General features: G+C 36.5%; 1 protein-coding gene across 2 annotated transcripts in view; it reads left to right on the top strand.

The window, feature by feature from the left end:
• The window catches only part of CERS6 (ceramide synthase 6), a 340,615-nt gene that overhangs the window by 102,985 nt on the left and 221,152 nt on the right, over positions 1-16,478 (top strand). For both annotated transcript variants that reach the window (XM_039469926.2, XM_039469927.2), the window contains exons 2-3: positions 436-541; positions 13,390-13,520. In XM_039469926.2, coding sequence (XP_039325860.2) covers positions 436-541; positions 13,390-13,520 — 237 coding nt within the window. The remainder of the gene's footprint in view (positions 1-435; positions 542-13,389; positions 13,521-16,478) is intronic.

The following is a 16,478-nucleotide window of genomic DNA, read 5'->3' as shown; positions in this document are numbered from 1 at the left end:
AGTAGAGATGGATTTTCACCATGTTGGCCAGGGTGGTCTTGATCTCTTGATCTTGTGATCTGCCTGCCTCTGCCTCCCAAAGTGCTGGGATTACAGGCATGCGCCACTGTGACCGGCCTAATAGTTTTATTTCTATTTTATACACTTATATTTTCATCTGATAGTCTTTCTAGCTTTGTCTCATCAGAACTTGAGAATTGGAGGGTTTAAATGTTTTAAAGGGATTTCTTTTTTAATGTTACTGCTGGGGGTTAACGGAGAGAAAATCGGTTAAGTCTGCCTTACAGTTACGGATGGGAGTGTTGGCAATGTACATCCATAAAATCCTACGCACACTTTATTGGGATAATTGAGTAACGTGTAACTGGTGGCATTAAGAGTCACATAGAAAGAATAACTTCTGACCTTCTACTTTTTTCTTTTTGTAATTTTTAGGTTTATAGCCAAACCGTGTGCCATAGCCCTCAACATTCAGGCCAATGGACCACAAATTGCCCCACCCAACGCCATTCTGGAAAAGGTCTTCACTGCAATTACAAAGGTATGACCGTCCTTTCCTGGGGTATGGATTGTCCCTGGTCACCATTCTCAGCCTGCTGTCATTCAGTTTCTACCCTTCTGGGTTTGGAGAATCAACTTTTGCCTCGCCTCATGCTGGAGAACATGTCGTCAGAAGGAATGCAAGCGTAGCAGAAGCGGAATGAAGATGGGCTTGTCTTAGACCTAGCGCTTATTATGCTCAAGTTGATTTTTAGTAGCTTGCCTAAGAACAGTCTTGATTAAATAATGATTAGTCTAATTCTGTGCCTCTTTTAATCTCATGTGACCTAAAGCAAAATGTGACTTGAAGCATGAGGGCTGGAGGAACTTTGTGGAGGTGACTGGGTACAGCTGAAGAACATGATTTATGTGTATGTGAAAAAAAGGACCTCTTGGCTTAAAGCATTGTCCACATATTCTAGGAGCTGTGATAAGTAGACAAATGTAAACAGAAACAACAAGAAGGTGTAATTGCAAGATAAAAGATTGTACCGTAAAGGTATGAAGATGGAGGGTCAGGAGAGTCTTAAGTGAAGAGATAGGTTCACTGTGGAGAATAAAAGGGAGGAGATATCAATCTGGTGGGAGTCGAAGCCCAAACTAGGAGTGGGAAGAAGGGAGAGGGAGAGAAGTGGGGAGAAAAGGCCATGTCCCCCTGCCTCCACCCCGACCCCAAGTTCATATCTTCTTCAGATCAAAGAAAGCTGGAAGTCAGAAACCCGCAGTTGAAGGCCACAGGGAAATAAAGCAAATTATAGACTCTTTATATATCTTACCGAAAAGATCAGGAGAAATACAACATTCTATGAGAAGTATTGTGTGCTCATAAATTAAATGGTTAATTTTTTCTCTGTCATTTTTTTTCTGGGAGAATTACCCAGGTATCCAAGACATGATTTGACAGAATTAAGCAAATTCTATTTCTTTTCTTGGTATTTGTGTTTCTAGCCTTTTGTACTATCTTTCTCATGTTACAACTATTAATTCAGATATCCAAACACTTTTGTCTATTTTATGGTCTTCATTTCTTTCAAAATTCTCTAAAGATTTTCCCTCTGTCCTTTTGAAAATGTTTCCTTCCTTCAAAAACTTAAGAAAGTACCAGGCATTTTTTTCTGTCTCTGCTAGGAAGAAGAGAAGAATGAATGGAATTTTAGAAAAAGCTCTTCTGGTGGTTTTTATGAGATAATTTCAGGTTGCCAAGTTCCTGTCTGAAGGGACACATATCTTATGGTATTTAAAAGAAGAAAATACTTAAAAAAAAAAAAAAAGCTTGTATTTTCATTTAGTGTATCAAATTACTGAAGTGAACAACTTTTTCCCTCTCAAAAAAGCAGATGCGTAGAGACTTCTCAGGTTCATTTGTAAATGTGATTATAACATATTTGGAGTCTCTTTGTAAACTACTCTAAGTACATTAAACATGCAGTATTCTAAATGAATAATAAAATAAGGGTTTTTCCCCCACTAGATTTGATGGCTCCACTTAAAAATCCTGCAGTGGACATTTCATTCCCCTTGCCTTATGTTTATTATAGTTACTAGAGAAATTCCCTCCATAAAGGTAGTAAAAAGATTTTGCAGCCAGGTTGATTGCTCTAAAGAATACTTGCTTCTAGCTAATTTGGATGATCATATTCTTTTAGTTTCCAAGGTGATTCCTTTGGAGGTTCTTACATGATTAAAGTGGAAGCCTCGTGTTTAAAATATAAATGCAGCAAAAGTTGGAACTGGTTTTCCTTGTATTCTTTGTAGTTCTTCAGTCTTAGTTATAACATGAACATACCAGTCAGTTAACTGGAATAGGAGGGGCAGGACTTGGAGAGCCCAAACGAAGAGAGTGTGTGTATATGTGTGTGAATGATCATTCACTGTCCTGGCCTTACCCCAGTTTCAGCTGCCTTTTTGTAGAAGGACATGATTATAATCCTTCAAGTGTGAGAGATGAACCCTTAAAATCTCTACATACGACTGGCTACATAGTGTGGGGCCCAGTACAGAATGAAAGTGTGGGATCCCTTGTTCAAAAAGCACAAAAAAATGTGCTATTAAAAAGTACAAAAATAGAAAGCTTTTTCCTTCCTCCCTTAGTCTCTCTCTACTTGTCAAGGTGTTTTTGTTTTTGAGACAAGATCTTACTCTGTTGCCCAAGCTGGAGTCCTGTGGCATAACCTTGACACACTGCAGCCTCAAACTCCTGGGCTCAAATGATCCTCTTGCTTCAGCTTCTCAAGTAGCTGGGACTACAGGTGTGTGCCACCACACCTGGCTAATTAGAGACAGGGTCTCACTATGTTGCCCAGACTGGTCTTGAACTCCTGGCTTCAAGCAATCCTCCTGCCTTAGCCTCCCAAAGTATTGGGATTATATTTGTGAGCCACCATGCTTGGCCAAGGTGTTTTTTGTTTGTTTGTTTGCCCTGGAATGTCATGTTCCCTAATGGCATGGGGAGACCTCTTGAGGAAAGTACAGACCCACACAGGTACCTGGGGCCCCACCCTCTTCCACCAGCTGCCAGGTTTCCCTTTTCTCTGGCCACTGGCTGATACACTATATCTTGGCCAGGAGAGCAGAGAAATAGAGTCAGCCCTTTCTCCAGGCCCACTGCCCCAACACTTGGGTGATGAGTGACCTCCAAGTGCATTGCAACCTCTATGTCCAGATCCAGGGACATGCTAGAGGCTCAACCCTACTGAGTTGCCCACCACATGCACTGGAGTAGCTGCCTCCAGCCTCTCTGAAACTTGACCTCGACTCTCAGTACTTGCACTTGACCCTCTACTGGGGGCTGAAGGCAGCAGCAGTCACTAGGAGGTAGGGAGACAGGAAGGGTGGTGGGTGCTACAAGCCAGGGGATGGAGAACTGGGCAACCACACACACATCTGGTGGAAGTGGTGGGACTGTGTATGAGCCCAGAATCCAAGCTCCTGCCACATTCTCCTATGCCCTATTGGGCTTCATTTACAAAGCACAGATTCCATAATAAAACAATTCGGAATCGCAAGATGGTGACTGCAGGGCTTCCAATCCCAAATGTGGACCCTTAATGAGAGTTCCCATGTGGCCCACAGGTCACATGCCTTGACAGTCTGGTTCTCCTTTGTGAAATTATTAATAGCAGATACATTTAAGCCCATATATATTCTCTAGCAGTCTTTCCTTTTGAAATAACACCCATCTGCCTGTTGCCTGTCTCTCTCTCCTGCCCCATCCCCTAAATCTAAAGTATTATAAACATTTTATAGAAACTGCTCCTATTAAAGTAAGTAGAAGCCTTTGTGTTTGAGCCAGTCACACCTGGATATTTGTGTTGAAACCTTGGTTCTGCTTCGTCCTGTCATTGTGGCCTTGGGTGAGTTTCTTAACCTCCCCACGCTGCAGATAACTCACTTGTAAAAATCTTTGAATAATCATCTCACAGGCATTCATGACGGTTAAATAAAATAATCATGTAAATAATTCTGTAAATGATATGGCATCTTTTGTCCCACTGGCTCCCATATTTTGATTTGCATTTAGGATCACCTGAGGAGTTAAAATGAAGAGTGTTGCATCATGTTTCTAGAGATTCTAATCATTAGTATTAGAATGGAATCAAAACATCTACAATCATAGACTGTCAGATCCATTCAAATCAACAGAATGATTATTACGCTTTAGTGAATATTTCTGACCTGATGTTTCTTAACTAGTTATGTTGTTTCTTAACTGGTTATATTCAGAACTATCTGGGTAAATATACTTTTAACTTTTGGAGATTCTCCTACCGTATTATTTGTACATGTTTCTATGATACCAACTACCTCACTTTTCTAATCAAATCACTGCTTAAGTCATGGGAGTGAAAATATATGTGAGATATAAGGCCAGTTTTATGATCCAGGGAAATAATAAAATTTACTTTTGGTATGTTAGACTAAATTTTATAGTGATAGGCAGATTTGCTATAATTTGTTTTTCCTAATTCTCTTCAATAACCTATTTCCTTTCATTTTATTTTATACTTTTCTTCTTTTCTTCCCAGTGCTGGTTAAGATTAATGTTATTATAAAAGTAACTTAGATGTTTCTAGTATATAAATGCTTGTGTGCGTCACCATTATTCATTTCTTTCCCTGGAAATCTTTCAAAAAAAAAAAAGGGAGGATGATAAGAAAAGAACAATAAGAACCCTCTCCCACACACACATTGTGTGTGTGTGTGTGTGTGTGTGTGTGTGTACACACACACACGCACACACAGAAAAAAAATGAAAGTAAATCTCACAAATGTTTTACTGTATTTGGCAAATTAGGAGATGCATATCTCTAGATTTAAAAATATGTATAAAGGCTAACTAGATTGAGCAGAAACCAAGTAGGAGGAAGTGAAAAGCATGACGTGTTTCCGAAGGTCCCTGTGGGGATGGATGTCAGGAAAGCCAGCACAAAGGCACTTCTCAAGAGTTGGGGAGACAAAAGCACCACCCACTGTTTGCAACAATAGGTGCAGGAACAGGTGAGCCAGGCTGGCAGGAGTGGAGGAGGGACACATAAAGCCACATGGAAGTTATATTTTCAGGAGGCCATCTCCCTCTGTGATAGCCAGACTGGAAAAGCATCCTTCCTGCTTACTGTACTGGAAGTAGCAGGTCAAGAAAATCCAACTAATCCAAAGATGATTAATAAAGAAGCAACTCACGCAACATCAAAGACAATAAATAGAAAGTGCAGCATCTCCTGTTAACAAAATTTTCACTAGAATAATGAGGCTAAAGAGCCCAATGAAAATTGTGGTTAAATATTTTCCCATAAATTTTTAAAAATGAAGCAGTAACTCTGTGAAGGTGTAGATCACAAAGAAGAAATATAAAAATGAAAGAAATAGTAGATCAACAAGAGGAGGTGGAATGTGAGCTGGTAGCGTTCAGAAAAAAGTACCAAATCCATCACAGAAAAAAAGACAAAATCTGGGAAGGAGGCAGGAAACACTAGTGACTGCAGAAAACTCAGCAAAGAATATGGAAGATAGAAAGAGTAAAACTGAATTAAATGAAACAAACCAAAAAGAGCTAAAAAGTTGATATATAGGCGAAGCAGATTCAGCATCTCTGTAATAGGAATCCCTTAAGGAAAAGCAAAATAAAACAATCAATTAAAACAACTTTTGAGATATAATTCAAGGATTTTTCCTAAAATAAACAGAGGTTTATTTTAATAGGTTAATAAAAAATATAGTGAAAATGGACCCAGAAAGTTCAACAGTAAGACTTACATTATTAAAGTTGCTGGATGATAAGTAAAGAAATACTTCTTTCAGCAGCCAGGCAAAACATCAGATCTCTATTTTTAGGGAAAATGTTATGTGATTGTAGGCTTTTCTATAGTAACATTTTCAATATTCCTAAGGAAAATGTGAACTAAGAATTTTATATCTAGCCAAATTGTTTTTAGACATCTTTGAATGTGAAAAAATTTAGGGATATTATCCCATGAGTCTTTCTTGAGGAGACTCTATTAAATCATTAATTTTAGCTGACCAAGAGATTACTGGGAATGTTTGTTAAGTTTTGAATATATTTAAACTGTAGTACTAAAAGAGAAAGAAATCTAAGGAATAGTGACAGACAGAACGTTAATGTTCTAGGTTCCCATAGTGTAGAAATGATACAGCAATAACTGAGGAGAAGGGTAAGAAGGTAGGAGGCAGAATCAGTTCACTGATTGCACGATCTCTAAGAGTTGGGAGTCAAAGCATATCAGTTAAAGCTTGCAAATCATTAGGAGTATATGCATATTTAATAGTACAAGAGTAAATGCTAAGAAAGATAATATTATTGACTATTATATTACTGTGTGGTGGAGGAGAAGGAAGGGGAAATACGGCTACTTTAAATATTGCTCATATGAATTATTAGCGATGAAAAAGGAGGAGAAGTGTCATATGGATAACCACCAGAACAAAAATTACTCTCCAAAGGAAAAAAAAATTAACCATGTAGTAAAATGTTTTTTAAATCATCAAAATGGAAATTAGAATATAATTAGAGAGCTATACACAAATGTATAACCATATCAATACACATAAGTGAATTTAATTCATCTAATAAAAAATAATTCAGGCCTTGGTTCCTGGTATGGGTCGAATTATTTTCCTCCCCAAAATATATACGTTGAAGTCCTGACCGCTAGTACCTCAGAATGTAACCTTATTTGGAGATAGGATCTTTACAAAGGTAAATTAGTTAAAGTGGGATTATTACGGTGGGTCCTAATCCAGTATGCCCTGTGTACTTATACAAAGGGGAAAAATGGACACAGAGATAGGCAGGAGGGAAGATGCTGTGGAGAAACACAGGGAAAAGATAGTCATCTACAAGCCAAGGAGAGAGACCTGGTGCAGATTTTTCCCTCACATCCTTCAGAAGGAGCAAACCCTTCAACACTTTCATCTGGGACTTAACAGCCTCCAGAACCATGAAACTATACACTTCTGTTGTTTAGGGAACTTTATTACAGCTGCCGTACGAAGACAATGCAGTCACAAAAAAAGTATATGAGAGACACCTTAAGACAAAGTAGTAACAGATACTGAAAATAAGAGCATGGGTGAAGGTATTCAGGTACATATAAATAACAAAGTAGGATTTCTAAAAGCATTAAACAAAAGGAAGAATTGGTTGTTATTGACAGAGAATGCAATTCACGATGAAAATAAAATAGTTATGAACCATGTATGTCTGTATATTCATAAAATATCAGTGTGTCTATATATTCATAAAAAGGAATTGTAGAAAAAATAGAAACACAAAAGAAATTCTAATTTACCTCTGAGGCATGACAGAATCAGTGAGAAAATATAAAATGGAATATGGAAATTCTAAGGAGCACAATTAGGAGGATCTAAGGGGGTACATTTATAATGCCATATTCTGAATGTAGAGACTGTGCTTTCAAGTACCTATTAAATACTTACAAAAATTCATGCTGTATTATGTTAAAAAAACTATAATAAATTTTTTAACATTAGGTATGATTTAATAATACTAGAAATTAGAAAACAAAAATCAGAAAGCCTCTTGCTCTTGAAAATTTATAAATACTGTATTATTAATTCTTCAGTAAAAATGAAATTTCAGAATATTTGGAAAATAGTGGTAAACAAAGCACTACTTTTATGTACTATGTTGTAGCAGTGCTCATTGAAAACTCATACAGATATGAAAAAATAGCCACTTGGTTAAACATTAGAAAAAGAACAACAAAATGAATGGAGATAAGCAGAAGGAAGAAAGTAATACAGATAAAACTAAAATGAATGAGTTAGCAGAACTATAGAATTAAAAAAATGAATCCCCAAATCCTGTATTTATTTATTTAATTTTTGTTTTACTGAAAGACAGCTAACCCAACTAAGAAAAAAAAGCACAAATAATAACGTTATGATCGATAACCATAGAAACAGGAAAATCAAGAGAGTGGGGCAAATGTAATAGAAAAACTTGAATAAAAAATTTATTCTAGGAAAATATCATTTACCCTGTCTGTCTTTGTCTTTGTATGTCTGTTTGTGTCTCTTTCTCTCTTTCTCTCTCTCTCTCTCTCCCTCTCTCTCTGTGTGTGTGTATGTGTGTAAAGATCAAATTAGAAGAACTAAATTGCAAAAGAGTACCAGGCTCAGATGCTGTCACAAAGGATTTTGTTTTTCATTAACCCCAAAGCATTTATTGAACATGTAGGCGCATATATATATATATATATATATATATATATACATATATATATATATATATATATATATGTGTATATATATATATATTTATATATTTATTTATTTGCTCAGGTGATAAACATTTTAAAGATGTGAAAGCCTGAATTCATGCCTGTAACATTAAAAATTATATGTGCACTGTCTCCTTGTTTTTTGCAAATATTTAAGATATGCAGTACAATGTTTCAGTATACTTACATTTGGTGACATGATTACAATGGTCAAGTAAATCAATATGTCCATCTCACAAAAAATCCTAACATATTCTTAACAGGAGATAATTCTCTTAAACTATATCAAAGCATAGAACATTAAGAAAGCCACACAGTTCTCTTTTAATGTAGCAATAAGACATTAACATCAATGCCTGACAAAGATTTCATTAAAAAACAAAATCAAGACTAGGGACCAAATTTTATTGTTAATATTGATGAGGAAATTCTAAATAAAAAATAGCAAACTGAACCTAGTAACACGTTAAAAGAGTTATTTATAATTTTATATAAAAATCTATTAATGTTCTTTTATTAGTAGATCTAATGAGAAAAATACATCACACTCCATAGATGCTGAAACCTGACATATTTTTGATTAAAATAAATTATCTAAGTGGGACAGGTGGTTTTTGTTACATGACAAATATATTTGTATCATAGTCCCAAACCTGGACCCTTAAGAAAATTAAAAGTATTCCCTTTAAAGTCCAGAACAGGTAAGAATGACTTTTGTAAGCACTATTCTATATTGTGCCAGATTTTACACTGAACTAGCAAGTAAGAGAAAGAAAATAAAGTCATAAAAATTGGAAAGCAGGTGGCAAAACTATTGCTATTGTGAAGAATTATTCATACATTAAAGAAGTATTTATTGAGTCTTGCTATAATCTAGGTACCAGTAAAAAAAGATACTAAAAATTTATTTTGGTTATGGAAGCTGCATTTCAGTAATATGTTATTATATTATTATATACCTGAAAAATAAAGGGAGTCTTATGAAAAGCTACCACAGATGATGTAAAATTTTAGTACAAAGTTAGTAACCAGATATTAACAGCATATATATGTGTGTGCGTGTGCGTGCGTGTGCGTGTGTGTGTGTGTGTTTGCGCAAACAATAAGCATTAACAGATCTAAAAGGCTGGGCATGCTGGCTAATCCCAGCACTTTAGGAGGCTGAGGTAGGAAGATTGTTTGAGCCCAGGAGTTTGAGACCAGCCTGGGCAACATGGTGAAACCTTGTCTCTATGAAAAATTAGGCTTTGTAGTGCATATCTAGTTCCAGCTACCTGGGAATTTAAGGTGGGAGGATTACCTGAGCATGGGGAGATCCTGGCTGCAGTGAGCCGTGATGGACAAGAGAGTTAGACCCTATTTCAAAAAATAAAATAAAATTTAAAAAGATGTAAGAAAGTACCTTAATCTCAGTAGAAACCTGAAAGAATAATATATCTAGGAATAAACATAACAAGGTATGTGCAAGACCTGGATGAGGAAAATTTTGCGTCTTGAAGGACCCAAAAGACAAATCGAATAAAGACATTAATTCACCCTATATTAATTTTAGAATGTGGTATGATCTTAGTGAAAATACTAACAGGGTTCCTTGTGTGACCATTTGTTTATTTTGAAAATAGACAAGCTAATTTTAAAATTTATATAGAAAAAGTATAAAGATTTCTGAGAAAACTTACTGTATAGTACTGGTACTGGCACATGACTAAACAGACCAACAGAAGAAAGATTTGGATTTTTGATGGGGGAAAGGATGAATGGTATATGAGTAGCCATCTGGAAATAAATAAAAGTTAGATTCATTCCTCATACTGAATACCAGTATGTATTCCAAATGTACTAAAGATTTGAATATAAAAATCAAAACCCTAAATTTATTAAAAGGAAACCTGGGAAAATCTTTTGAACATTGGGAATGAGGGAGGCTTTTCTAATTATGACTCCAAATTTAGAAACTATAACAAAAAATTGATAAATTCAAATATCTTTTTATCAAATTTCTGGAAGTAAAAGCAAAAAACATCATAAGCAAATTCTAAAATGCAAATGACATACTGGAAAATAGTATGCAGCTTCTGGTACAGACAAGTTTAACCACCCTAACAAATGAAGAAACCCTGCAAATCAACAAGGAAAATACCAAGGGATCATGAAAAAATAGGAAATAGACATCAGTATACTGTTGATTAAAAAATGGAAATATAGGTGATTTTTTAAACACATGAAAAGATGCTTATCTCTTCAAAAGGAAATCGAAACTGAGATTCTGTGTTACGAATTAAACTGAAAAAAATTGAAATGTTTGATATTATAGTTCATCGAAGAAGCTTTGGAAAATGGGCAGTCTTGCTTGTAAGAGTATAAATTAGTAAAATCATCAGAGAGAATAACTTTTCAATGTCAGAATTAATTACAAATGCATAGACTCCTTTGATCTACAACTTTGACTTCCAGGAACTTATCTCAGAGAGAAACATGTGTAAAATGGCCCAGGTAAGGTTATTTACTGTAGCATTGTTTATAGAACAAGCTCAGAAGCCATTAAATATCCATTAATAGCAGAATGGATAAGTAAATTATGGTATATTTCTACAGTTCTACAAAAGAATGAGGGTGTTCTGTATATAGTGAATAGGAAATATTTCAGTATATATTGTAAGGTGAAAAACTCAAAGCCCAGAAAAATATCTGTAATATGCAACTATTTGTGTGACAAGGGGAGATATAATAATATATATTAAAGTTTGTTTATATTTGCATAAATATTGGAAAGAAACTGATTTAATAATAAAACTGTGGTTATCTAGTAAGAAAGGGAGAATATGGATTGAAAGACACAGAACAAAGTTGGAAGGTGAAACTTTGAATAATCTTTAATTTTTGCCCCATATGAATTTTTTCTTTATTAATACACTTAGAAAATAAACTAAAATTAAAAATGAATTTTGTTAAGATGATGGTGTAGCCAGGGTATATTGTTAGGCAATGATTTTTCTCCTCGTATATTTGATTAAGAGAGACATCAAAGGTGAGTGTAGATGGCGTCATTACTACAAAAAAAAAAAACAACAAAAAACTTCAAAGTACATGCTCAACTGAAAGTTGGCAAATAACATTTATAGGCACAAGATGAGCACATTTTGTACCCTCAGACCATTTACTGTGTTTGGTTGGTATGTGTCTGTTCTAGTCAGTTCTGACTGCTATAACAGATTACCATCAACTGGGTGGCCTAAACAACAAATATTTATTTCTCACAGTTCTGGAGACTGGAAGGCTGAGATCAGCATGTAAACGTGGTTGAGTTCTTGGCAAAGGGCCTTGTTCTGTTTGGCACATGACCATCTTCTCTTGTATCCACAGGGAACAGAGATTGAGAGAGAGAGCATGCAAGCATGGGCAAGCTCTCTCATGTCTCTTCTAATAACTTCTAATCTGAGAGCTCCACCCTCATGATCTCATCACCTCTCAAAGCCTCCCCTTCTAGTACCATCACAATGGGGATGTGGGTTTCAACATGCAAATTTTGGGGGGCACAAGTATTCAGTCCATAGCACTGACCCCTTGAGCTGGTTGAGCCACTTTTAGAAAGGTATTTATATATATACATATATATATTTCACCCTTATAACTTCAAGGCTGGGCAGTGTGCCTTCTACTTGCCCATTTTTTTGGTTATTTTTCCTGATTTCTTACATTAAAGCATTAATATCAAATCAAGGAAAGATTAAATAAACATAGTTAATATTAAGCAAAGAGATAATAAATAAAGAAATGGAGCTCACGTGGCTTAGTTTTGTTATGTAGTAGGACACCCTTATGTGATTGTTGGCTAGACATTCTCTAGCACATTGAAGAGAAGGGTTAATTATTGTTAATGTTAACATTGAACATAGTGTGTTAGTTTATTTTCACGTTACTGATAAAGACATACCTGAGACTGGACAATTTACAAGAAGGAGATTTATTGGACTTACAGTTCCTCAGACTGACAAGACCTCACAATCATGGCAGAAGGTGAAAGGCATGTTCCACATGGTGGCAGACAAGAAAAGAGAGCTTGTGCAGGGAAATCCGCCTTTTTAAAACCGTCATATCTTGTGAGACTTATTCACTATCACGAGATCAGCACAGGAAAGGCCTGCCCCCGTGATTCAGTTACCTCCCCCTGGCCCTCCTGAAACACATGGGAATTAAAGATGAGATTTGGATGGAGACACAACCAAACATATCAGATAGGAAAGAGGAAAATTAACGTTGCTGAGTTTCACATGCAGTTTCACATTTGGTGCTCACTGCAATATAATTTAGGTTGGTAAACAACCTATCTTTTTTTACAGATGAGGAAACTGAGGCTCAGAGAGGTCAGTGGAGTGAGGAATTGAACAAATGCCTGTCTTTTCAGGGCCATCTCTTGCCACTTCACCAAGTTTACTTTTTTCAAGTAATGCATAGTCTTAGTAAAAGACCTGATGTGGGATACGGTTAAAAAGGGATGACCAAGAAAAAGAATAGAAGAGCAATTTGTGAAGAATGGGGGGCAAAGGGTATGAGAATGGGGAAGAAAGGTAAACCGTGTTTGGTAGAAATGGCACCTTAGGCTTAAGTGAGGCATTTTGGGACTTTTTCCATGCTTTTTGTCGGTACAACATTATTCTGATATGTGATCATTGGGTGTAGCATTTTCTTTTTTTCTGAGAAAGTGAGATATTTGAATGATACTTCTTTGCAAATTTACCTTCACTGGACTCCCTTCCTTTGAAGACTGATGGAGCTGACTCAGCTAGTTGGATATTCCATTGAATCTTTGTTGCCCTTCGGGAAGCACATTGCTGATGAGGAGAAGTGCAAGCATTAGAGCAAGATTCATGTTTTTAAATGTTTCATGAGTAACTTCTTTTGTCCTAGTGGTTATTTTTGTTCATGCTGCTAGTGGAAGGCCTCAGTCCTCAGTAGTAAATATAGGAATCTCAGCAGCAGATAGTAAACAATAGGGACAAACCCCCCTTGGATATAGACAAGGGCAGATCTGTTTATGGGGAAAATAAAAATGGATTGAAAATTATTTTTCTGGTTCCTTGTTTCATAGCATCCTGATGAAAAGAGATTGGAAGGCCTCTCCAAGCAACTGGACTGGGACGTTCGAAGCATTCAGCGCTGGTTTCGCCAAAGACGCAATCAGGAGAAGCCAAGCACGCTGACGAGGTTCTGTGAAAGCATGTAAGTTGCTGATTTTCTTTTTTAAAGAAAAGACCTAATACCCATACCAATCCTGAGGTGAAAAATAACAGATCTCTGGAGGCTCCAGCAGCCCTTAAAAAGCTGCAATTTGGTGGGAAAATAGTTCTGGAAAAACACAGGAGATAGTAGTATGTAAGAATTTGTGATTTCCACTTTGGATACAGTAAATAAAGTCACTTCCTAATGGAGTTTCTGCAAAGTAAGCGTATTATAAAAGGATCTACAATGTTTTTTTCAATCAGCCATCTTTGAAATATAGCATTAAAAATCGTAACTTTTATAGATGTGGATAGTTTGAATTTTAATAGAGGCAACTTAGTCAAGAGGTTCTTTGCACTAATAAAAACTGAGATATTAGGATATATTATCAGAGAATTATGACAATCTTCTGTATTCCTGGAGCTTTAAGAAATGGCTATACTATATTTCTGGGTGAGTTTAGTGAAGCATGACTTAAAGGTGGGGGGTGGAATGGAAGTCTCTTCCATCTCTGAAATGTGAACTTTATATTTATATGGTGTATAGATTATATACCAGTAAAGCTGTTAAAAATATTAAAAGATGTGCAGAGAGCTCTTCCAGCACAGTGTTATTTTGAAGTAGTGATACTTCATGCACTTACCTTTAGGAAAACCAGAGAAAGATATATTGAAACATTGAGAACATCCCCAAAATAAAAAGAAGGTCTGCCTGGAGAGTCATTACCCCATGTGGTCTTTATCTTTTGGGTGTGGCTGTTCCTATGTCTTCTGATAGTTCTTCAGTTTCTTCTTTAGGAAGCTTTTTTTTTTTTTTTTTTTTTTGACACCTGGTCATTTAAACAATAGTGCTTTCAGTGTAGCTCTCTTAGTTGCAGGCCCTTTCTATTTGGGGTTGAAGTTGCATTTTCAGCTTTGACTTTCAATTATGTAAAAAAAAAAAAAAGTATTTCGGTAACTATATCCTTAGGGGGAAACCTAATGTTATAGGAGAAATGAATGGAAGGAACAAAAATATCAGAAATTCCTAGGGCTGGGTAAATATGGAGAACATAAATCGGGTCTTTAGGAGTTTAGAATATTTATAAAGTCTGGAAAAACAACCAGGTGGATACAATCAGCAAAGCCTTCTCAATAAATGAACTTACTGGCGGTTTATAGAAGGATTTATGTATCTGGGCTCCTGGTCAAAAGCCAGAGTTGCTTCCCAGCTTGGCCCTGCCATATATTCAAAGGGCCTGGGCTCTGTCTTTGAGCCATGAGTGTAAGCAAGGGTGAAGTTGGGTCTCAGCATGTCTACGTGTTGAAACTCACATGCCATCTTTCCTTCCTCTGACTAACTTCTTCCGTAACTTGGTGCCAGCCCCTACTATGCTGAGTTTAGACCAATTTCTCTCAAATACCATTGTGCATAACCTGGGAATCTTGTTAAAATGCGGACTCTGATTTACTTGGTCCGGGATGGCACATTTTTAACAAGTTTACACGTGATGCTGGTGCTGTTGGTCTTTAGATCATACTTCATGTAGCAAGTACTAACAGTAGGCCAGTTCTGTGCCTTTTCTATGAATTCAACAGGTCATTATGTGTATACCGCAATAAATAAGACAGTCATCATTATAATCAATTTAAATGCTTCTAAATGATTGCTAGTGCTATGGCAATGTGGAGGCGCAATGATGGGGAGGAGGTGGTGCATAAAAGATGATTATCATTTCTTCCCTCAAGAAACTTGTAATAGTGTCATGGAAATAAGACATAATATTCGAGTATGTGTAGGTGGAAGACAGATATTAGAAAATAACCAGATACGTGTGTTGTAGGATTGATATGGATAGTCAGTAATAAAGATGAAAGGAAAAAGATCAGCTGTGGGTTGGGGTGCACAGGGGATTGCTGGGATTAGAACTGGATCCATGTCAGTGGCCTTTGACCTCTCTGTTGTATGATATAGTACTGATGAAGTTTTGTTTTGAAACTCTCTTTGTCTTTGATTTCTGAGTTGCCACTAGATTCTCCTGGCTTCCCAAGGTGTTTTGTTTGCATCATTTATTCTGTGTTTGCTCTGTGGTCTTTAACGTGTTAATGATGCTCCAGATTTAGTCTTCAATTTCATGTTTTTTCTCTTACTCTACCTTCCATTCTATGTGTTAAAATAATTTCCTCTCACCAGCTTCTTCCAAAGCAATGTGCACAGTGCTGATGTTTCTTCTAAGACATCATTCTACCAGCTCCAACTGGCAATTCTAATTTGCTTCTACTCCTGTTGTTTTCTATGCTTCTGTTTTGTCATAGGCTGGAACCTCAAGTCAATCAGCTTCTGAGTTCTATTAATTCTTGTAAATTCCCCATGATAGCGCAGTATACTATCATATGTCTCCTTATTTTTTATCTTGCATACACATAGACATTTTGTTTGCTGCCAACAATCCCAAATTATTTTTCTAAAATACGACTATCCCTATGTTCTGATGCTTTAAAACCGTGATGGTTTAAAGACAATATAGGATAAATATTAGGTCCCTGAGCCTGACAACTAGCACAGTCTGTCTTTTGCTTGTTTGATGTCAGTCACCTAAACCACATCATTCTTCTAGAGGGCTGTGTTTTCACTGTCCATGCTATTTTCCTTCCTGCCTTGTGTGTGGTGTTCCAGGCAAGGAACTTCCTCTGCCTTACCCATTTATCGCTTCACCATTCTTCAAATCCCAGGCCCTCTCTGAAGTGTGGCCTGACTGTTGGGACTGGAGTGAGCATAGCTTCCCCTGCATCCTTAGAGTACTAGTAATTTAACCCTGAATCACATGCTGCCTTATGTGGTCACTTAACTTGCCTATCTGTTTATTTCAGTTTCAGTTCTGTGTAGCTTGAACCCAACAGGGTCACATCTTGTTCTTTCGTTCCTCTCAGTCTTTACCCCAACAGACAGACTCTGCCGAATAAATCATTTGTTATCACT

Source organism: Saimiri boliviensis, chromosome 5, assembly GCF_048565385.1.
Source record: "Saimiri boliviensis isolate mSaiBol1 chromosome 5, mSaiBol1.pri, whole genome shotgun sequence".
Lineage (NCBI taxonomy): Eukaryota > Metazoa > Chordata > Mammalia > Primates > Cebidae > Saimiri > Saimiri boliviensis.
The sequence above is the reverse complement of the archived record's forward strand: the minus strand, read 5'-3'. Positions and strand labels throughout refer to the sequence as shown.